At 36.6% G+C, this 22,878-nt stretch overlaps 1 protein-coding gene across 1 annotated transcript in view; it reads left to right on the top strand.

Annotated features, from left to right (window-relative positions):
- The window catches only part of Stam (signal transducing adaptor molecule), a 55,351-nt gene extending 33,413 nt beyond the window's left edge, over positions 1-21,938 (top strand). Inside the window, exons 6-14 of the mRNA XM_038333069.2 lie at positions 1,221-1,311; positions 1,673-1,865; positions 3,233-3,327; positions 5,862-5,950; positions 11,831-11,918; positions 12,352-12,406; positions 13,340-13,493; positions 16,884-17,059; positions 20,601-21,938. Coding sequence (XP_038188997.1) covers positions 1,221-1,311; positions 1,673-1,865; positions 3,233-3,327; positions 5,862-5,950; positions 11,831-11,918; positions 12,352-12,406; positions 13,340-13,493; positions 16,884-17,059; positions 20,601-20,871 — 1,212 coding nt within the window. The 3' untranslated portion in view covers positions 20,872-21,938. The remainder of the gene's footprint in view (positions 1-1,220; positions 1,312-1,672; positions 1,866-3,232; positions 3,328-5,861; positions 5,951-11,830; positions 11,919-12,351; positions 12,407-13,339; positions 13,494-16,883; positions 17,060-20,600) is intronic.
- Positions 21,939-22,878: the final 940 nt, after the last annotated feature.

Here is a 22,878-nt window from a genome sequence, read left to right as displayed (position 1 = left end):
TTGGCTGTCCTGGATCTCACTCTGTAGATCAGGCTGGCCTCGAACTCATAGAGACTCGCCTGCCTCTGCCTCCTGAGTGTTGGAACTAAAAGCATGTGCTACCTACCACACCCAGCATTCAGCTTGCATCACCCATTTTATATTGGCTTGTTCCAAATCCTTGTTTAAGTACCAGAGGTCACAAAGAATGTTTAACTAAGGGTTTAGGATTTTTTTTCTTTGAGAAAGTGATTTGTTAGCTACCTAATATTGAGTTGGAACTTAGTAGGGACAGAAAACAGTGATGGAACGCAGTGAACTGAGGGGAACATGATAAATAGAAGCCAATATGAACCATGGGTGTAGAAGTTGCCGTGTGTAGTCTGCTTAGGAGCCACTATTACCTTCTGGGAACTTGCAAAATAGGCTACATTCTGATCTGCTTTGAGTGAATGGATAGCCTAAGGCCATGAAGCTTAGAAGCTTCTAATTCCAGACATGTGAATTAGCATATATTTCTATCTAAACATTGTCTTGTTTATGATATAATTGTCAGCATGACACTCTATCAAAGTTGTTTGTATTCTTGTATATAAAACGCAGTTTTAAGATTTTATTTGTCTGGGCCATGGTTACACACACATTTAATCGCAGCACTCAGGAGGCAAAGGCAAGATGATCTCTGTGAGTTCAAGACAAGTCTGCTCTACAGAGTTTGTTCCAGAACAGCCAAGGCTACACAGAGAAACCCTGTTTTGGGGGAGGGAGACACTCTCTCAGTTGTTTTTATAAATATGAGTTCATTTATACGTTACTTTCTGCCTTTTCACCTGAAAGGAAACGGTAAAATACAATTGCAGAATTTTCCATAGTGTTTGTTTTTAAAGTATTCCGTTACTTTCCTCTCCTGACTGACCTCTCTTCTAGTTCTGAAATTCTTGTAAAATTATAAAATACTGTTTTTGTTTCTTTTCTGACCCGCACATTGTTTTTAGTTTATCGTCTTTATAGTAATCTGAGAAAATGCAGATGGTCTATCAACCTGTCCACTTGCTTTTCATTTTCCCATTTCTGATGTTCCTTCCTCTTTCAAGTGGAAGGCCTTCCAAACTGGTTGTCTGTCTTCTTGAACAGTCTGTAGTAGACTAATGAGGCGGGTCTTACAAGGTTTTAGGTTAGGTATCCATAGACTATTTGAGAATGACTCTCACTCCTTGTCTTTACTTTTACATGTATGTTAGGCTGCCGAACAAGCGAAAGCAAGCCCAGCCCTGGTAGCCAAAGACCCTGGCACTGTGGCTAACAAAAAGGAAGAAGAAGATTTAGCAAAAGGTGAGTGTAGTTTGTACGTCCTGGAAGGGAATGAAGAAGATAGGTCTCTGGCTGAATAGCGTTTCCTAGAATTTATAGATTAAGGAAATGGCTTCAGATGAAGCAGAGCTGCTTTATTTTTTAAATGAAGTTTGTCATTTTATTACTCAGAATAACTTAAATTGCAATTTTCCAATAAAAATGTCAAATTTTTAAAGTTATTTTTATTCTTTCAGTGATGGGTAAATGTATGTAGTGTCTAGTGATTTGTTATTGTATGAGGATATGTACTAGTCTCCTGTTCACTATTGAAAAATGATACTTTCGGTGTATTATTGGCTGTATTCATATTTGAGGTCTTTAAAATCTCATTGTTTTACAGCTATTGAGTTGTCTCTCAAAGAGCAAAGACAGCAGTCAGCTACCCTTTCCTCTTTGTATCCAAGCACATCTAATCTCTTAACCAACCACCAACATGAAGGTAGAAAAGTTCGTGCTATATATGACTTTGAAGCTGCTGAGGATAATGAACTTACTTTTAAAGCTGGAGAACTTATTACAGTTCTTGATGACAGGTAATGCTTACTTATACATTAAATACTTGAGAAAATATATTCTATAAACCCTTATTTTAATAATATTTTATTGAGTATAATTAATTACCAAACAAACAAAATATTGACTAGATGTTTTAGATGATGTTCAACAGGCTTGCCTCATACTATATTGATTCATTTTTCAGTATAATTTTTGCCTCATTTATGTTACTTAAATTGTTCGGGAAACCTGTTATTTTCTGTTTATTTTTTTTTTCCATTTAGTAATTTAAATTGTTAAATCTTGTGAAAGGTTAAAGTTTCAGAAAATATGGTGGATTGATTTGAAGGAAGTACATGATCTATGGATAGTATCCATACAGAACCATAGATCCATGTAAATAGAATAGTTTCATGCTTATGGTGTCATGGGAAGAGCTGCACAGCATAAGTTTTTCAAGTTTTTATTGCTTTAGTATTTAGTGTTGCCAAATACCATTAAACAACAGAAATTTATTTCTCTTGTTCTGAGATTGAAAAGTCCAAGATCTATCAGATTTGGCACGTGGTTCAGGTTCAGACATAGCTATGTGTTCACCTTGGTATCGTATGTGGCAGAACAAGCAAAGAAACAATTGGAAATCTTTTTTTTTATAAGGTTACAGATCCATCATGAATTAATCACTTTTCAAAGATACCCCTTCTGATTTCAGCATGTGAATTTTAGGAAGACAGACATTCAGTATATTTTAATATTTTCATGAAGAAGCCAAAATAAGGTAAATTTAGAGGTGTTTAGCTGGAATTGCATCATTCATTCTTTGGGAAAAGGATTTATTGCATACTTGCTGACTTTCTATATGGTGAGCACTGGAGACAGTTTTGTTTCAGGTTTTGTACTGCACGTGGCGTCATCTTTTGTATGTGTCAGATTGGAAGAAGAAACCAGTCCCTGTTAGTGTACGCATGGAAGAGTAGTGGTGTAGGGATGGAGATGTGGTCCAGAAGTCCATGTCCACATCTTACTAGAAAGAGCTCTTATGTTGAAACCCAAGGCACCATCGGACACTGATGATCTTAAGCCTAATGACCTCTTTTTGGGGGAGAGTTCATAGTTTTTTATTAGCTTCTCAGAGAATTTACTGACCTTCTGAGGGAAAGAACTGTGGCTTCAAAAACTTCAGTTGGTGGGGTTCATTTTCTCTTTGTATCAGGAACCTCACACTAATTGATGATGCCCTTGAAACTGTTTGCTTCCTGTTTGTGAATATAGACTGCTGTCTCCTTATTTGATTGATGATTGAATTGGATTCCACTCTGGTGATAAAGCAAGTTAAATACTATGAACAGTAAAGTCTTACAGAAATAGGTCTCGTGGTAAAGCATTCTTTTTTTGTTTGTCTTAGTGATCCCAACTGGTGGAAAGGTGAAACCCATCAAGGCCTAGGGCTTTTCCCTTCTAATTTTGTGACTGCAGATCTCACTGCTGAACCAGAAATGAGTAAGTACTTTTCGGTCTGTTGATGGATGATAGGTAATCCTTAGTCTTCTTGATGAAAGTTGAGTAAAATCAGCTTTATAGGCAAATGACTTAAACATTTTTGCCTATAAATATAAAATTAGGTGTTTTAAATAATAAAATTCCAAGCTACATATGGTGGTGGTGCATGCTTGTAGTCTCAATTCTCCTGCAGTCCCAGTATGTGGAGGAGTAACTGCTACACACTGAAGTGAAGGTTATCCTGAGCTACACGACACCTTGTCTCTAAGAACAAATAAATAAAATAAAAATCCTTATCAGAAACATTCCAAGAATTAAAGCACTATGTCTGCCAGTTTTTGTGGTATGTATTTGCCATAAACTACATGGCAGATATATGTGTTAGGAATGAAGAAAAGTCTTTAATAGCAAGTCAGAAATTATAGATCTTTAATAAATTGGTTTTCTCTCATAGTTACTGACTTTCCTTTTTACTTTTGTAAAGTCAGATCTTGATATTCTTTTAACACACTTGCTAGAGTTAAAATAATCATTGGAACTCAAGAAACGCATAAACTTGGGGACTGGAGAGATGGCCGGGGGTCAGAGGATCCAAGTTCATTTCTCAGAACTCACATTGAGTGACTTAAAACTACCTTTAACTTTAGCTCCAGGGGTTCCCATGCCTCTGCCCTTCTCAAGTACCTGCAGTTACATGCACATACTCTGAAACACAGACAGGCATGTCTATGTAATTAAAAAAAAAAAAAGCATTAAAAAGCCTGTGTACGCCTATTTGAATAGCCTTGCATGGTATGTCATCTTTTTTAATAGTCTGATCAGCTGTAGGTATTCCTTGGGTTTTGGGTTGTTTGTGTGTGTGTGTGTGTGTGTGTGTGTGTGTGTGTGTTCAGAATGAGAGCCTAGATCTCACTCATGCTTGCTATGTAGCTGTTTCATCTTTATCTTTCATATAATGATACAACTGTACTGTGAGTTTTCTAATTCTTGTATGTTTCACTTTGGACAATGTAAGCGAAACAGGAGGATAGGAATCTATGTAATGTAATAATAGACCTCAGATTTAGAAAACATGCTAGGATCCCTGTAGTATCAGTCTTTTATAGGAAGTAGAAGCCACATTCACTTGATCTGTCACATAGATACTCGTGTTATTTGATTTTGGAGACAGAGTTATTGTGAAAATATGCCATTATATAAGTAAATAGCATATTCATATTTTGTATATCATATATATTTGGTATCAGTTCCTATGAGAAAAGAGACTGCAGCCTTATGCATTCATTATCAGTTCTGTGAAGTCTGTCATGTGTTTTCTTTTGGGTAAGAGCCAATGAATGCAGAGTTGTCCCAGCTTTCTACTTGATAATAGTGCATGATAACAAGCAGAATGTCTATAACAGATGTCTCTTTCCCCATGGGAAAATGAGTCAGCCACTTGTGTTCTGTTTTTTGATATGTAGAATGTGGCTTTATGGTGACTGCAGTGGAATGAACATGTTCCTTACATTTCCAATTAAACAGGCAATATCAAAGCCTGTAACACATGACGACAATTTTTCAGTCAAGTCACAAGCCAGATTGCAGTAGGAAACTAAAGGACAAGACACAATTGACATTCAAGTCCGCCCTTTCCAATTGATAGTTTTCTTTTGTGCAAGAGATTTTAATCTTTTTAAACCACTTTATTACAAGTAAGTATACCATATAGGATTGATTTGGAAATTCATCAGAGCAAATTAATACTCCATCAAGCACTTTGAGTCGTGTAATGAATAATTACTTCTGTCCATAGTTCCTCCTACTGTGACATCTCCCTTTTCATTTTTATTCCTGACATTTTCATGTTCTATTGACCTAATCGATGCAAGGACCAAAAATCCAGAAAAGATAATCATTCTCTAGAACTGTCTATACTTTTTGGTGTTATTTGAAGATGAAGATTGCTTTGGTGAGCAAGAGAAATCTGTTTAAGGCCAGTTGTTTGCTGAATCTTACCATGTTTCTCTTTTGAGTACAGTGAATGTAGAAAATCAGGCTTATGTGCTGGCCTGTGCAAATTCCTGCTGAGGCCACTTACTGGCCTTGATGTTCGTCTCTGGGTAGATAGCCTAGTGCCATGCCACAGGACATACATGATTTTCCAGTTCATTAGTTTAGGAATGTGGTGTTGCTATCAAAGAATTTTTTTCTTTTGATTTGTCAGGTCATTTTAAAAGAATTGTTTTAGATTACAGAATTTATGCCAGTATTAAGCTTTATTTTGTAGAAATTTATTGAATCCTGAAGTATTTTTTATTTCAGAAGCATAACTTATTTTTATTAAGATTGTTTATAGGAAACAAAGATCTTTGCAAGAAAAAAGTAGAAAATTTAGACAGTTTTATCAAGTAGTGTTCTGTCATGTTCTAGGACATCCTCTGTTCAGCTCTACCTTACATTGAGTTTCCAAAGTCCATGTTCTCTATTAGGACTTAAACTTTTAGATTTATTTTAAGGAGAATATAATTTTTATGGTTTTTTTTTTTTCCAAGTCAAAACAGAGAAGAAGACGGTACAATTCAGTGATGATGTTCAGGTAGAGACAATAGAGCCAGAACCAGAACCAGCCTTTATCGATGAGGTGAGTGATTTTCTTGTTAATAGTGATGAACTCTTTGTATAGAAGCTGGATTACTTGTTTTCTTGTTCTGAAAATGTTAACAGTATAGACAAAGTTTATAATGTTGTTACAACTCTTTTAGTTCTATATTTACCTTCCTGAGATCTTGTTATTTATCCTGCTAAGGGTTGATGATACTGTTCAGTAGCTGAACATTTGTGTAGCTTGTGTGAAACTCTGAATTATCTCAGTGCTATAGAGAGAAAATAATGTAAGATTGAATGCAAATTTCTGTCTAGTATTTTATAGATTGGATTTATATTGATGTATTTGATTATTGGAAACTTAGGCAGTTTCCAATTTTAATTGCTATCACAAACAGTATTATAGCGATTTTTTTTTTGTTTTGTTGTTAACATTTAATTTGCTTTTCTTAGCTTAGATATCCAGGAGTGGAACTTCCAAACTGAAGGATCTATGTGTTTTTCATATTAATAGGTACTGTGAAATTGTTGAACAGAAGGGAGATTTACAGTTTTGTTGATGCTCTGTGAGAATACCTGCTTTTATGTTATTTTTATTATCATATTATTGAAACTATACCTTATACTTTATTAAAAACTTAGCTTATAATGGATAAAAAAAACTTCAGTGTAAGATCTGAAATTAAAAATCCCACAGGAAAATTCATATTGAGTTTAGCCTGGATGATGATTTGTTTTTCTAGATATGATGCCCAAAACATAGACAATAGCAGCAAAAATAAGCACATGGGACCATACTAAACTCTAGAATTTCTGTATCTTTTTTTTTTAAGTTGGCAATTTAAATCAGGTCATTTGTAAAGGGAGTTTTCAGAGTTTATTTGGATTATTTCCAAGGAAGCAAGTAAACCCAAATGTGGGAAAACTAAATTATATTACCTTACTTTAAAGAATCAAATCTTTTAACACTTAATTAAAGTATTTTGGGTACACATTTTAAAATTTAACATGCAGCTACACATATATTTAAACTCCTTTTCTTGAGATAGAACAACCCTGTAACTCAGGTTTCTCTGGAACTCATTGTGTAGTCCAGGCTACCCTTGATCTCAAAGTAGTCTTCCTGGCTCAGCCTCCCAGTTGCTGGGACTATAGTTGCGAGTCATCACATAGGTACAAGCTTTGTTTACATTTGCTATTTTTAATGAGAAAGTTAAAGGCATACCACAGTTATAATATTATTTTTGTTCGATAGATGTCTTTTTTTTCCTTTTTATTGAGCTCTACATTTTTCTCTGCTCCTCTCCCTGCCTCTCCCCTCCCCCTTCAACTCTCTTCCAAGGTCCCCATGCTCCCAATTTACTCAGGAGACCTTGTCTTTTTCTACTTTCTACTTCCCACGTAGATTAGATTTATATAAGTCTCTCTTAGTGTTCTCATTGTTGTCTGGGTTCTCTGAGATTGTGGTTTGTAGGCTTATTTTCTTTGCTTTATGTTTAAAAACCACCTATGAATTGAGTACATGATACTCAATTGTCTTTCTGTGTCTGGGTTACCTCACTCAAAATAATGTTTAGAATTTCTGTATTTCAAAACAATCATTTGATAAAATGAAGAGAAAATCTACAAAGTTTGAAGAAAGAGTTGCAAACCACATCTGAGGAAATGTTACTAAACAATATGCATAATTAACTCGTCAAATTATAATAAACAAATAAATAAATGCTATAAAATTAAAATGCTACCTTGAGGAAATGCCTGTGAAACAAGATTTCCTGAGTTTGAAGTCAGTTTCAACTACTAAATTTATAAATTATTTTTTTCAATTTTCAGACTGTTTTATGAGAAATGGAAGTAATCAAACATAATACATTTTTTTACAGCTCTGAAATATAATTGAACATTGGTCACCTGCTCTGGTTAGTGTACCACTTCTGGTCAGCATTTTACTTAAGAAGACAAATGCATGTTTTACTGAAAATGATGTCTATTTTTGAAAGAGAATATCTGCTTTTTCAGATACTCGTCATTAAAATTGCTTGTACATTACAGACTGTGGAACACTTATTGTCTGTTGAAAGAATAAAACAAACTTGCTGGTTTTCGAATGAAGCAGTCTTTAAATTACTACTACATAAACCTGAAGGGGCGTGGTTGATCGGCAGTTATGATTAATCAGACTAGCTTTAATATAAAATATTCAGCTTTAATAAAGGAAAGAAAAGGGAACTTACAAAAGCCAAGGTTCCAGCGAGGGGCACAGGAAAAACAAATAGAGAAAACAAACGCACAGGGATGTTTTATAGACTATTTGTGGCAGCGGCGGGGGGAGGGGGGAAAGATGGACACCCCACAGACAAGGTGATTGGCTGAGCTTCCCCATCATAAACCAGATCAGTGAAATGAATTTTGCTTCTTCCTTGTTTTGAACACATTTGAGTCTTTGGGAAAAGCTTACATAATTTTACTTTAAATCTGTCCATATGTCATTGTTAATCTGAAACTAATTATTTTCAGTGGTTGTATTTGAAAATACACTTAGTTATAACTCTTCACAGTAGTTTTTGGAGTCAGGTTAACTTGTTGGGGTATGTGTTTGTTTTATAGTGCTGGAATTGAGCCTAGGGCTTTGTGCTTGTAAGGCCAGCCCTCTACTGTTGGTCTCTGTCTCCAACCCAAACTTGGCATCTTCGGAATTCAATTAATATGTCATAATTCCCTAAGCTGCATAAAAATCTTTGCTATTACTACATTTTTATCATGAATCATGTTTGCAGCTGTATATTTTTTAAATTTATCATTTTTATGTATATGGATATTTTTTGTTTGCCTGTGAAGGCCAGAAGACAGTTTCTTTCTCCTTAGAACAGGAGTTACAGATAGTTGTCAGCTGCCATGTGAGTGCTGGGAATTGAACTCTGGTCCCCTGGAAAAGCAACCATTCTCTGTCACTGAGCCATCTTTTCAGCCTCTGCAGTTATATTTTTATATTCAAAGTTTTTAATATTATTAATTTTTTTGAATAATAATATCAACATTGTATTGAATTAACTTAGTAAATGGTATTAAATGATGGGATTAGCAAGCCATACAAGACGCTGTTCCCAGCAGGCCAAATTTGAAATATAATAACATTCTTATGTAGTTGTATTACGTACATACCTACATATGTATTTTCTGACTGCCTTTGTGCTGAAGTTACTGAAGAGATCGTATAGTCCTCATGTTTACTATCTGGCCCCTTGATGGAGGATTCCCATTGGCTAATAAAGAAACTGCCTGGCCCATTTGATTGGCCAGCCCTTAGGTGGGCGGAGTAGACAGAACAGGAAGAAGGAAGTGAGGTAGATGGCTCAGTCAGATGCTACACCTCTCCTAAGTTAGACAGACTGCCATGCCTCTGCTCAGGGAGCCAGATGCGATGAAGCTCCAGCCCAAGATGGACGCACGCTAGAATCTACCTGGTAAGGCACCACTTTGTGGTGCTACACAGATTATTAGATATGGGTTAGTCAAGATGTGAATAAGAGCCTGAAAATAATGGGCCAGGCAGTGTTTAAAAGAATACAGTTTCTGTGTAATTATTTTGGGGCATAGGCTAGTCAGGAGGCCGAAAGCAGGGCGGCGGGAATGCAGCCCACAGCTCATCACTACAGCCCCTGGTATAGATCAGTGTAGAACACTCTTCAGAACTTCATTTTCTTGTTTTAGTTTCTTGTATTAGAGGTTGATGTGCTTGAGACCACTTCCTGCCTTCATTTTCCATTTTCTTTCTCTTCTTTTAAAGTTTCTTTCTCCACAATACAGATGAAAGCCTCATCCTGTGCCCATGTTGAGCCTTACTATGGTGCATTAATTTCTAGCAGCATTTCCAAATATTGGTGGTAGTAATGACAATTCAAATGGTTTCACACATTTTTGCAACAACAACAAAAATGATGAGCAGAGCACAGTGAATTACTAGCTAATAGATTATTAAATGCAGTTTTTAAATTTTTAAAATTTTATTTTACTTTACATGTGTGGGTATTTTGCCCAGATTTATGCCTTTGCACCAACCACTTAGATGCCCGGTGCCCATAGAGGCCAGAAGGAGGCATTGGGTTTCCCTGGGACTGGAATAATAGATAGTTGCAAGCTGCCAGATGGGTGCTAAGAATCAAATGTGGGTCCTCTGAAAGAGCAGCTAGTGTTCTCAAATGTTGAATCTTCTCTTCAGCCCCTAAAAATAGTTTTTAATAAGCTACTTAGCATTCCTGTTATAACACTCAGAAATGATAGCAATAACTCAGTGATACTCTTCCCATTATTTTCACCTGTAACAATCTAAATATGAATGACCTTGAATCCTGGCTCATTTGATTATTTTAAATTTGACCTTTGTTATTTCAGCCCATTATATACTAGTAGAAATCATTAATGCTTATAGATGAATTTCAGAGTATTGCCAATTTATATACATACTTTTATTTTAAAGAAGTTTTATATAGTTTTTTAGATACTATTTATTAGATAAAATTTTGTAGGAGGTAGTGAGCAGAAATATAATGAGTTAAAGAAAAACGATCAGTTTGGAATTACTGTTTTAAAAACAATTGTTTGTCTTTATGATCCTTGGGGGCCAGAAGCCAGTCTTGTACATGACTGGCAAGTGATCTAGTGAGCCCCAGCTCCAGCCTGGTCTAAATGGTGGTGCTGCTGCTTTCTTTTTGAGAGAAACAAGAGTGTGGACTAGTGCTAAGGACTGAGGAGTCCAACTGGGTCAAGGAACATTCTGCTTGGCCAGATTGCATTACAGAAAGAAATGCCTGAGTACTCAGTTGTGGCTCATATAGAAACCACGTTGTATTAATAGGAGATGAACATGAATCTTCTACCTTGAAAAAATATCCATTTTAAAATACAGAATTCATTTGACTTAACAGGAGCTTTCCTCTACTTCCAGTCTAACTTCATCTCTCAAACAGTCGAAAGTCTGTGCTTGAGTAATAATTTTACTTAGAACTTGTAGTCTTTAAATTAGTAGCTGTGTGTACCTACGTGTAATAGCGTCTCTATATAGAAATTCGAGTGAAAAGAGTTTGTAATAGTTTCCATAGAATTTGGTAAATTAAAAAATGTCTCTTGTATAATGCATGGGTCTATTTATGCAGCTGCCTTTTTTTAGTTTCTTCAGTCCTAAGCACTAAAGGATTCTGAAATAGAGCCAAGTAAGTGGTTTGGGATATTATCCATCTTTTCCCACACAGACAAGAATAAGCTACAAGCTTCTTTTCTTCTTTTATGACAAACTGAAAGGTGATAGGAAGAGAACAGATGAACTCTTAGTGCTCCACTTAGAGGAACAGCTGTGAAAGGCTGGGCTCTGCCTGTGGAGCAGCTGCCCTCCTCCTGCCAAAGTGTTAGTCACCGCAGGCTGTCTGAGAGCGCTCCAGCTGCTGTGTGCCTAAGCTACAGCTGCTCCAAAATGGAAATTCTTGAACATGATAAGTGTAAGAGATTGGGGAAATTATACCCTGTAAGTTTAAATGGATGGTCCTGTTCTCATTTGAACATTTTTAAAAATGCCGACTAATAGCATACAAGGGTCTTATTTTGCAGGTGCTAAAGGGAATACATAAGATGCTAAACACAGAAAAGTAAATTAACATTCCTAACTATGAACTGTAAAAATTTCTATCTGAAGGTGGGTGGTGGTGGCGCATGCCTTTAATCCCAGCACTCTGGAGGCAGAGGCAGGTGGATCTCTGAATTTGAGGCCAGCCTGGTCTACAAAGTGAGTTCTAGGACAGCCAGAGAAACCCTGTCTTGGAAAATAAAAATAAAAATTTTCTATCTGTGATTAAGTTATCGAAGTAAGAACATAATGTTTCATAGAGATTGGTTGCTTTTGACAATAGCTATTTAATTTCTTTAGGATAAAATGGACCAGTTGTTACAGATGTTGCAAAGTACAGATCCCAGTGATAATCAGCCAGACTTACCAGAGCTACTTCATCTGGAAGGTAAACGTCATTTTCTATCTACCTTGCAAGCAAAGAATACCCAGAGATCTTACTACTATATTGCTCCTGGATGGCTTTTGAGAGTCATCTTAGAAACAAACATTACACCTTCTTCCTGTACCTGTCTCACCTTTCATGTGCTATTTAAATCCCAAGTAGGGGTTGAAATCACAAACCTTGCTATACAGATTATTTTATTCAGCACTTTAAAGTCTTTTTAAAAAAAAAAAAAAAAAAAAAAAAAAACCTTGAAATCAGTATTTTTAAACTGTCACCATTATACTTTAAGAAAAGGAATTTTGGGTGCTGTTGACCAGAGATAATTAGTATTTTTATTACTTCACATTAAACTTTTCATTTCTTTAATGAGCATTTTTCAGAAGTTTACTTTCTTTTCTTGTCTTTTCTTATTTCTCCAAAAATTGCCATTTAGCGATGTGTCACCAGATGGGACCTCTCATTGATGAAAAACTGGAAGATATTGATAGGTAAAGAACTTGTACTGTATTTAAGTTGTGTATCTTTCTGTCTAAAACCATTTCAGTAAACTGCCTTTTTTTTTTTTTTTTTTTTTGGTTTTTCGAGACAGGGTTTCTCTGTGGCTTTGGAGCCTGTCCTGGAACTAGCTCTTGTAGACCAGGCTGGTCTCGAACTCACAGAGATCCGCTTGCCTCTGCCTCCCGAGTGGTGCTGAGATTAAAGGCGTGCGCCACCACTGCCTGGCCAGTAAACTGCCATTTTATAAAGGTACTCCAGCCTGCCAAGATGACTCACATGGTAAACTGCCTGCCACATAACCACAAGGACCCGAGTTTGGTCCTTGAAGCCCATGTAAAAAAGCAGGACGTGGTGGTGCATGCCTGTAAATCTAGCCAGGGCAGTGAGGGTGGGGAGAGGAAGGAAGAAGTATGGTGCAGATAGGCAGATCCCTGAGGACCCCTGACCTGCCAGCCCGGGTGCATCAATGAGCTTCAAGTTCAGTAAGAGATCCTGTCTCAGAACTAAAGGTAAAGAGCCATAGAGAAGATAACCCAATGTGTCTCAGGCTTCTGTGCGTGCGTACAGCTGTTACATACACCACACACAGAGACATTCTTTATTCACTGTTCGTACCTTGATGTGAGGATTTAGACTCATTTGCCCTTTCTTGAAAAGCAAGGCCTTCTCCATCTTCCTCTTTTTTATATATATAATTGTGCTTACTAAAGCGGCATTACCAGAGCCCACAGGCTGCATCTGTTGATAAATGAAGAAATCTAGACAGTTCCAGGTACAGTCCAGCATGGGATCTAACCTGAAAACATGTTTCTGTCGCTTGAGAGCCAAGGGAGAAGGGTCTTTTTGTCCCATCTGTTGGTATTTAGAGTCACTATTTAGAGCATTGTGTCATTTAGCAATCAAATTATTGTGTAATGTTTCAGAAAACATTCAGAACTCTCAGAACTAAATGTGAAGGTGATGGAAGCTCTCTCATTGTATACGAAATTAATGAATGAAGATCCAATGTATTCTATGTATGCAAAATTACAGAATCAGCAGTATTATATGCAGTCATCTGGTGTTTCTGGTTCCCAGGTATGTTTTGTAAAGCCCAGGGGTGTTATGCAAATTCTTGAATATACTTGAAATGGTTTAGAATGCCTGTTTTTGTAAAATGCATGATTGTGTGTGTTTGTTTGTGTGTGTGTGTGTGTGTGTGTGTGTATACCACATGTGTGTTCTGGGCCCCTTGTTTGCCAGAAGAGGGTGTTGTTTCCCCTGTGGCTGGATTTACAGATGATTTTAACCGCTGAGCCACTGAGCCATCTCTCCAGCCCCAAATGTGTAATTTCTTCAGCATAATGTTTACAATAAAAAAGTTAATAGAATTTTTTAATTTGCAAATATATAATACTGAATATACTAGTGTGTGTGTGTGTGTGTGTGTGTGCATTTTTAATTTTTTCCTTGTACAGGTATAAGTAGCAAAATTACCTACTAAGTAGATTCCCCCCAATGATTTTCTTCTAATATGGTATTTTGATCCTACCCTGGACCTGTAGTATCAAAGCCTTTAAAGTTTAGGTTCATATTATAAAGTTTGAGGCTTAGTGGTTAAAGACCACTGGTTGTTCTTACAAAAGACGGTTCAATTTCCAGCACCCATATGGCAACTCACAACTGTCTGTAACACCAACTCCAAGAGTTTCAACATCCAGATAATGCACAAATGCACATAAAATAAAATTAAATAAATAAATTATTAAAAAATAAACCTTCAGTTTTTCTATAATTTTTTTAAAAAAATCTAATTTTCTGAATGTCTAGTTTTTTACACTGAACTACTTAGTTTAAGTGTTATTTTTATGATTTATTTTTATTTTGTGTGCATTAGTGTTTTGCCTGCATTTACATTTTGTATGAGGGTGTTGAATCACTTAGAGCTGGATTACAGACCGTTGTGAGCTGTCATGTGGGTGCTGGGAATTGAACCTGGATTCTCTAAAAGAACAGCCAATACTTTAACCATTGAGCCATCTCTCCAGCCCTGGTTAAGTATTCTTATTGAAGAGGGTGAGATTCAACCTTGAGTTATGGATATGTTTACGCCATAAATTATAATTATGTTTTTAAGGGTATTATATATTTATCTCCAGCTCATTAAGTTGGATTCACTAAATATATGCAGCCCTTTGTATGTCAATTATGTTTTAGTAGACTGTGATAAAAGCCCCCAAAGTAAAATGTACCATTTCCAATGACTAAAAAAATTGTTTTAAACAAAAAGTGAATGTTTACTTACCTGTAAGAGGAGGACCTAAATATGAGAGAAAGATGAGAAACTGTTGGGAACACTACAAAATAGAATAATTATGTGTACACTCAGAGCAACTTTCATAGGGAAGCTGCTCCTCCTTCCATTATCCTACATGTATTCAATACGGAACGCCTTTTCCTCTTTCCACCCAAGACAGTTTAAGAGCCCCCTGGGCCGTCAGTTGAGCAAGTTTTAGGTATAGTTAGTCTGTTTTGTCCACTTAAAGCAGCCAAAACTTAGCTCAGATTTTCTTGTATGACCCATTTTCCATGAAACAAGAAACTACCATCTTTTTTTTTTTTTTTTTTTTTTTTTTTTTTTTTTTTTTTTGGTTTTTTGAGACAGGGTTTCTCTGTGGCTTTGGAGCCTGTCCTGGAACTAGCTCTTGTAGACCAGGCTGGTCTCGAACTCACAGAGATCCGCCTGCCTCTGCCTCCCGAGTGCTGGGATTAAAGGCGTGCGCCACCACCGCCCGGCTACCATCTTCAGGAGGATGAATTCTCCATCCTCAAGAGGAGAATCAGGAGCTTGAATGGCACCTGCTCAGTAGTGTCTGTTACTGGTTTCACATTGAATTTCAAAGATAATAAAATGTAGCCGTGAGAACTTGTTTAGCTGTGCTTATAATGGAGACCTTTGGGATTCTGATGTGCATCTGCTACATTTAGTGAAATAGAGGGTGATAGGTTTTGTGGTGATTGTGTTAATTTCTTAGCACATGAGAACAATTTTTATACAATGTAGACAGTAGAATGTCTTTTCAAATATATAAACAGACTTTAACAGTAACTAAAAGAATGCTTGAAGACAGACTGTTTAAGATTTCAATGAGCCATGGTGGCTCATACTGGTAAACTAATTGCTAAAGAGGTTGGCTGAGCATATGACAGTGCACAACTGTAATCCCAACATACCAGGAGGGACAGAGGCAGGAGGTTGCTGCATGTCTAAGGCCAGCCTGTACCACATAGTTAGACTGTACCAAGCCAGTCAGTATTACAACCAACCTTCTTCAGGAAAATAATAATAATAATAATAATAATAATAATAATAATAATAATAATAATTGGAACTTCTATCTCTTTACATTTAAATACTACAGCAACAACCAAAAGAACAGCTTTTAGATATAAGAATTGGCAAACAAGCCTAGCCTGCTGCCTGTTTTTGTCTAGACACACTCCCTCCATTTGTCTCACAGACATTTATTTTTGCTTTGTAGCTTCATTCTAAACCTATAGAATTGAATACTACAGCAGACTCTCTGGACCTTATAAGAGCATGTCTTAACCCATATCTTGAGAAGTTAGTATGTTCTCTGTTTATTAAATTAGTTTCTAAAATGTGAGTTGTACATACAGTCTGGGTATAGAACAGTGGATTCAAGAATACTTCCAAAGTGTTGGGATTCTCATATATTAAAACGTTTTCATGCAGTTCTGATCATGGTTTTTTCTTCCCTAGATCCTCCCACCTCCATACTCCCCCAGCTCCCACCTTCCAAAAAACATACAAAAACCAAACAAAACAGAATAGAAATTAAAAAGACCTTTTGAAAGACCAACATGGAAGCTATGTCATTAATTTAATATAGAGGTTATTTTAGTATAAGATGTATTTTACTGCTTCTATGTGAAATTAAAATCTGTTCATGTAATACTTAAAAATAAAAATTTGTAATAAGAAGTTGGTTCAGTGGGTAAAGTGTTTGCCAGACTGGATGATTCCCAACTCTCTTGTAAATGCCAACTGGGCATAGTAACCCGCCTGTAATCCCAGCATGTGGACATACAGAAGGGATCTCCAGAGCAAGCTGTCTAGCTATAGTACCCAATTAGGTGATCTTTGTGTTCAAGTGAGAGACCCTGGCTGTTAGAAGGTGGAAAATGTTCAGGAAGACATCTGACATCAGCCTTTGGCCTCCACATGCTCCCACCTACTCATACATACACACACATTCCTGAAAACACACATATACTTTTAAAAAGATTAAAAATCATCAGTCTGCCAAAAATGTTTTTCATAAAATTCCAACTGATACAGTAACATTTAAAAGAAGTTCTAAAGGAGCAATGTTTGCTATTTTTGTAACTGAATGCCTCTGCTGAATAAGTTTGGAATAGGCATTAAAATTGTGTAACGGGATGTTTCCTTATCACCTTTTGTAGGTATATCCAGGACCTGCTCAAAGTGGTACCTACCTGGTTACAGGGAGTGCACAGATGAGCCATCTCCAGAGCTACAGTCTGCCCCCAGAGCAACTCTCTTCCATCAGCCAGGGAGCAGTTCCACCCTCTGCAAACTCTGCTCTTCCCAGTCAGCAAACCCAGGCTTCTTACCCAAAGTAATTTGATTATTGGTTATTATATGGGGTTCATGTTAAAATTCTTTAATTGGTTCCTATGGTCTATAATCACAAGTCTGGATAAGAAAAACTGGAGGCTGGCATTGCTGTTCATACTTCCCCGTCTGTAGTATACAGTGGGTTTTGTAAGAAGCCAGCCTAATTCTTTTCCTTATAGCAAGAAAGGCTAGATTTTGAGTTCACTAGCACAGTGTTTCTAGGTAGCACAGGCACACTTTCTAGAAAGCAGTAGTGTCTGCAAATGCTCCTAAATGCACCTCACTGTTGTAGCCCCCTTCCACAGAGTCGTGAGCTTTAAAATAGTTTGTCATGTTTAGGGTGCTAAAGTGACTCTAAGGAAGGTAATGACGCCTAGAACTCAGAGGCTGTGGTGAAGATCCAGTTCCATGCTTTCTGTTTAACTCTATTGACTGACTTACTCCTTAAAATAACCTATGAGAGAGATACATCGGGACCTCCATTTTGTTAATGGGAAACTGAGATGTGGGCTAAGGTTCCACATAGCTAAGATCCAAAACCAGGCATTCTGGCTCCAGAGATTGCCACATGGCCTGCATACTTAAATTTTTTCTCACAGTGTAGCATGTTTGGAATGATAGTGGGTGTGTGTGCATCATTAATGTGCTCTGGGAATGTACTAAATGTCCTGGGAACGCTTGCTGTCTCCCTTTATGCTATACTCTTCTCAGTGCACAGTTCCACTGTTTACCTGACAGCCGAGGCTTACACCCTGCAGTTTATACAAGCTCTGTTTTCTTATTTCTCCTCTGTGTTGTCTGTTTATCTTGACAACTAATATATAACTATTTACTAATCTCCAAAATAAATCTTTTCCATTAATATCTTGATGTTATCATCGGGTACTAATAATTTCTTACCTAATTACCATGGCTGCACAGCTTTTTGTCCATTATGAATCAGTCTGTCCATTTACTACATGAAAATGAGTTGCTCATCGACGAAGACTCTGGTCCATTCATTTTGTAGTCCTCATCATTTTCTCCAGTGTACCTCTCTCTCTGATCCTGTCATCCACCTTAATTCCGTATGCTCCAGCACCTGCCAGCCCTTTTGCCCTTCCTGTGTGCTCCTGCCACAGGCCATACTACCACATTTTGTTGGTTATGGAACATCTTTCCTGTTTTTACTCCTTGGGAAGATACAAATTGGATACATTTTCTTGGAAAACTTCCTCAAAGCTTAAGGCACCTAATTTATTGTATAATAAATTACATATTTTATATATCTTCTCCAACTAGACAGCATCTTGAAATTAAGAAACTAAATCATATTTATATAGGGAGCATATGTTCACTGTTTCCTTTTTTATTTTTAATTGAATTTTGCTTTTCATAAGTATTTTCAGGTTTGTTGAATTTATCACTCATTTTAGGTGCTGATATTATTGAAGACTTTCTGTGAAATGGATGCTTTTAAAGTTAATTTCTCTTTATTATTTCCATCTTTCTGTCATATTTTTTAAAATTCTTCATGGTTTTTGACTTTGGAAATACATGCCTATACCAAAGATTCCCTTCTTTCAGAAGACCTTTCTTGACTGCCGCATTTCTAATTGAAATAGTCTCATATCAGTCACTTTAAAAAAGATTGCTTTTGTCTGTGTCCCTCTCCTCCTGTCTGTGTGCCTGTTCCTACTGTCTGTGCCCACTCCTCCTGTCTATGTCCCTCTCCTGTCTGTGCCTGTTCTTCCCCTCTGTGTCCTGGTCCTCCTGTCCATGTGCTTGTTTGTTATACCTGTGCCTCATCCTCCAGCCACACACATTTCTTCCCAGTGCTGGGGATCAACTCAGCAACCATATACGCAGGCAAGTGTTCAACCACTAGTTTATACCTCATCTTAATTAAATTCTTAAGCATCTGTTTGGTAGATAAAATTATTGATAAATAGACCCACAAGCTCTGGTGACTTTATCACTTACCTTCCTCTCAAAATACTGTCACCACTATAAGTAGAGTTTGAAAACTGCATGAGTACCACCCCCTGAGTGAGCACCTTCTAAATGGCTATGGGACAGATGTCTGAAAAGCTCTTTATTCTAAAACTAAAAGTGTGTGTGAAGGAGTAAGAAATTGCCTCCTGTGTCTATTCCCTTATTGCTTCTACAGTACAAAGTCGTTAGTCCTGAAACCATATACATACAAACAACAAAAATGGATTCAGCAGGTTGTATTTATATATTTGTGCATACATATACATGTGCACACATGTATGTAACAATAATGAGAGGGGGAATAGCTATCAATTTGAGAGTAGGGAGCATGGGAGGGACTGGAGAAAAGAAAGGGGTGTATAATAATAATGTGTGTATGTGTGTTTGTTTCTGTTTTTGTTCGAGACAGGGTTTCTCTGTGTTGCTTTGGAGCCACTCCTGGAACTACTCTTGTACACCAGGCTGGCCTCGAACTAACAGAGATCCGCCTGCCTCTGCTTCCCGAGTGCTGGGATTAAAGGCATGCACCACCACCACCTGGCATGTGTGTGTTTTATTTTATATTTTTATATAATTTATTTTTGAAAAAAAGAAAAAACAAAATAGCCTTCTAGATGTATGTTCAAGAGGACTAGACATCTTTCTTGGTGTCCAAAACCATTCTTTCTTCTTGCCCATGCTTCTCATGTTTCAGTCAGCTATGGTGCGAGGTGTAGTTTTCTCCTTTTAGTCAGTTGCCATTGCAATTATTTTTATCAGTTATAAAACCAGACATTCTAGACTACTTGGTCCATTATCAGATTTCGATGGCACTTTCTTTAGAGTAGGGTGTGACTCTTCTCTTCTGTCTCCACTGTGACTCTGGACACCTGCCAATTCTCACATCTGTTCCCGCTCCCATGAGCCTGTCAAAGTACAAGTCGTATCTCATTAGCTTTCTCCTCAAAAACCATCAAGCGTGTATTTCCCTTCACTCACAAGCGAAGCTCTGTGACTTCTAAGGTACTCACTGAATCTTCTGCAGTCCCTTCTCTCTCCTGCCACTTAATCTCTTACACCACTTGTGCTGTTTGCTCATCTGCTACAGTTGCATTGGCCTCCTTTCTGTGTCTTGAAAATATTGCATTCTAGAACCTCAAATGCTTCTTTTCCTTAGCCTAATGTGTGCTTTTCTAGACTGCTGCTGATGGTTCCTGTGCTTCCCTAAGATCTTTCCTTGAGTGACGCCTTATCTGAAAGGCCTCCCTCTTGTACCCTACATAAATGAGAATCCTTTGTCCCAGGTACTACTGGTACTATTTACCATGCTCTGTTTTTCTTCACTGTGACTTTAACCATTGACATACTATAAATTTATTGTCTTTTTTTCTCCTACCAAAATACAAGCTCTTTAATAGTAGAAACTTACTTTTCTTCCTTCATAGTATTCCAGTGCTTACATAACAGTGTGTTACACTCTAATAAATTATCAAATTATGTAAGTGGATGTTTAATAGTTTTCATGTTTATATCTGAATGGGTACACAATTCATTATTTAGTTTAGCTAATTGTTTTCATCCCTCCACAGTGCAATGGTTAGTTCTGTTCAAGGAAACTCGTATCCCAGTCAGGCTTCAATATATAGTCCTGCTGCTGCTGCTGCTGCTGCTGCTGCTGTACCTGTACCCATTCCTGCTGCTGTACCTGTGCCTGCTGATGTCACCATATACCAGAACGCAGGACCTAATATATCCCAGGTGCCAAATTATACTTTAACATCATCAGCCCTGCCTCAAGGAGGAGGAAGCCAACAGCCACCTCAGCCACAGCAAGCATATTCTCAGAAGGCTCTGCTATAGGACTTGATGTTCCTCTTGGTGGCATGTTTTCTGCTGAATGCCATTGACAATGTTAGGAGATTCATTAACGTCCTAAGATTTGTTTTTCCTCAGCTCATAGGAATCTGTCTTGGTCAACAAGTTCAAATACTCAAGAAGTTAGAACTGTCTTCAATTTGCACTGACTTTTTAGAGGTCTACCCCTCCCCCAGAGGAATGAAACTACTTACAACATTTATTTCCTTTCATAATAATGAAGAATCATTACAAGATTATTGTCTTGTAAAAATTACCTGGTCTGCAACACTCAAAAGTTCAAAAACTGCTGTGGCAAATGTTATGTACATATATTGACATGTAACTTCATTAGTGACCATTTGAATTACAGTGGTGATCATGTGAATATATTTAACACTGTTAAATTAATTTACATTGCTGTTTTATTTTAATCATGAACAACTACCATGTTTGCTAATGTTTTGTGTAAATTTAAGTACACTGTCTCTTTAAGCTGCAAGAGAATCAAGTTGTAGCACATTGACCCGAAGGCATTGTTGTCCTGTTGTAGTGTCACATTAAATCGAACCTTTCTTTTACTAATTGTGAGCAAAACCTATGTATGTTATGTCTTTATGTAGCTCCTGCCCACTACTGGCTGTCATTACACCAGCATACAGTAGCCACATTTTTGGTGCAGTTAGAGGAGAATAATGTTCCCTTTAAACTTTTGTATTTTGGCATGATGTTCCAGGTATTGTGGACCATGAGACAAAAATTAGTCTTTATATATTATTTTTAAAGAAGTAATGTTGATTTTGCTTTTTCCTAGTTGAATGTGGTGATTAGGTTTTATAGCAGTATTCTGTTTTCTTGGTAGTAGTGACACCAAAGATAGAGGCAATGCATAGAAAGTTTTCAACTGGGAAAAAAAATTAACTAACACTACGTTTTCAGAGTCTCTTGTAATTTTTAAGATCAAAACAAAATTTGATTCAATTGTCTTACCCCACTAGTTTTTTTAAGATGTCTTGACACATTGTATCTTTCAATTTTCATTAAAATGGCTATAAGTAGGTGTTTGAAAGTAATTTATATTCCTGACTTTTTTAATAGTTTATATATTTATTAAGTTTCAAACTGGAGTTTTTAAGTTTTTCCCTCTGTTTGTCTCTGTCTCATTTGTAGTTGTATTGAAATTGTTTTTGCTTCTTATTTAGGAGTAATTTTAATGAATTATTTTAATCCATACAAAAAGGTTTTCCACTGATATTTTAGTCATAAATATTTATAATTTCCCTGGTTGTACTTACTATACCAGTGCTTAAATAATCTAAAATTTTGGTACCATATTTAACTAATAGAACTAAATTTTCCTCTTGTGAATGCAAATTACATTTTCATTTCCAAGACTTGTCTATTTCCTTTTTTGACAAATGACTTCCATCTTTGGCAGATAATCTTAAGAGTGATTAATTCACAGGTTCATATTTAAAGCTTTTTTTCACCCTTAATTTTACTTGAGTTTAAAGAATATCATCAAATAGTAAAGTTAAATTTTTAATTTACATGTCACATTTTAGATATTTTAAATAAAACCTTGCTAGCAGTTAGACTATAATCTTTTGTTCCAATTTAAATATGTTTTAAGTGATATACTTTCCTCTAAGTCATATTGTATTTTCATTTTAATAAGTTCCTATTTACAACTATATTCCCATTTAATTTTTGATATCTTTGTGTTAAAACATCAACAAAATATTTTTTACTATGCTTCTACCTTAAAAGTTCATTAGTGGCAAAATGAAAAAAGTTACCAATTTTGCAATGCATATATATTTTTTATCATATAGTAGAGTGCATAAAGAGTTGAATGAGTGATTGACTTTGTCTAAGTGACTTGACTTGGCTAAGCGTGCAAATACTTGGTAGAAAAGTCCAGTGAAGATGAAGCGCTGGCCTTTCCCCTTCAAGCGGCGTGACAAGGCAGACGGTGGCCAGTTAGGAACACAAATAGTTTTGTTTTAAATC

The sequence above is a fragment of the Arvicola amphibius genome, chromosome 6 (assembly GCF_903992535.2).
Source record: "Arvicola amphibius chromosome 6, mArvAmp1.2, whole genome shotgun sequence".
In the NCBI taxonomy this organism is placed as follows: domain Eukaryota; kingdom Metazoa; phylum Chordata; class Mammalia; order Rodentia; family Cricetidae; genus Arvicola; species Arvicola amphibius.
This window is presented reverse-complemented; position numbering and strand designations above follow the sequence as displayed.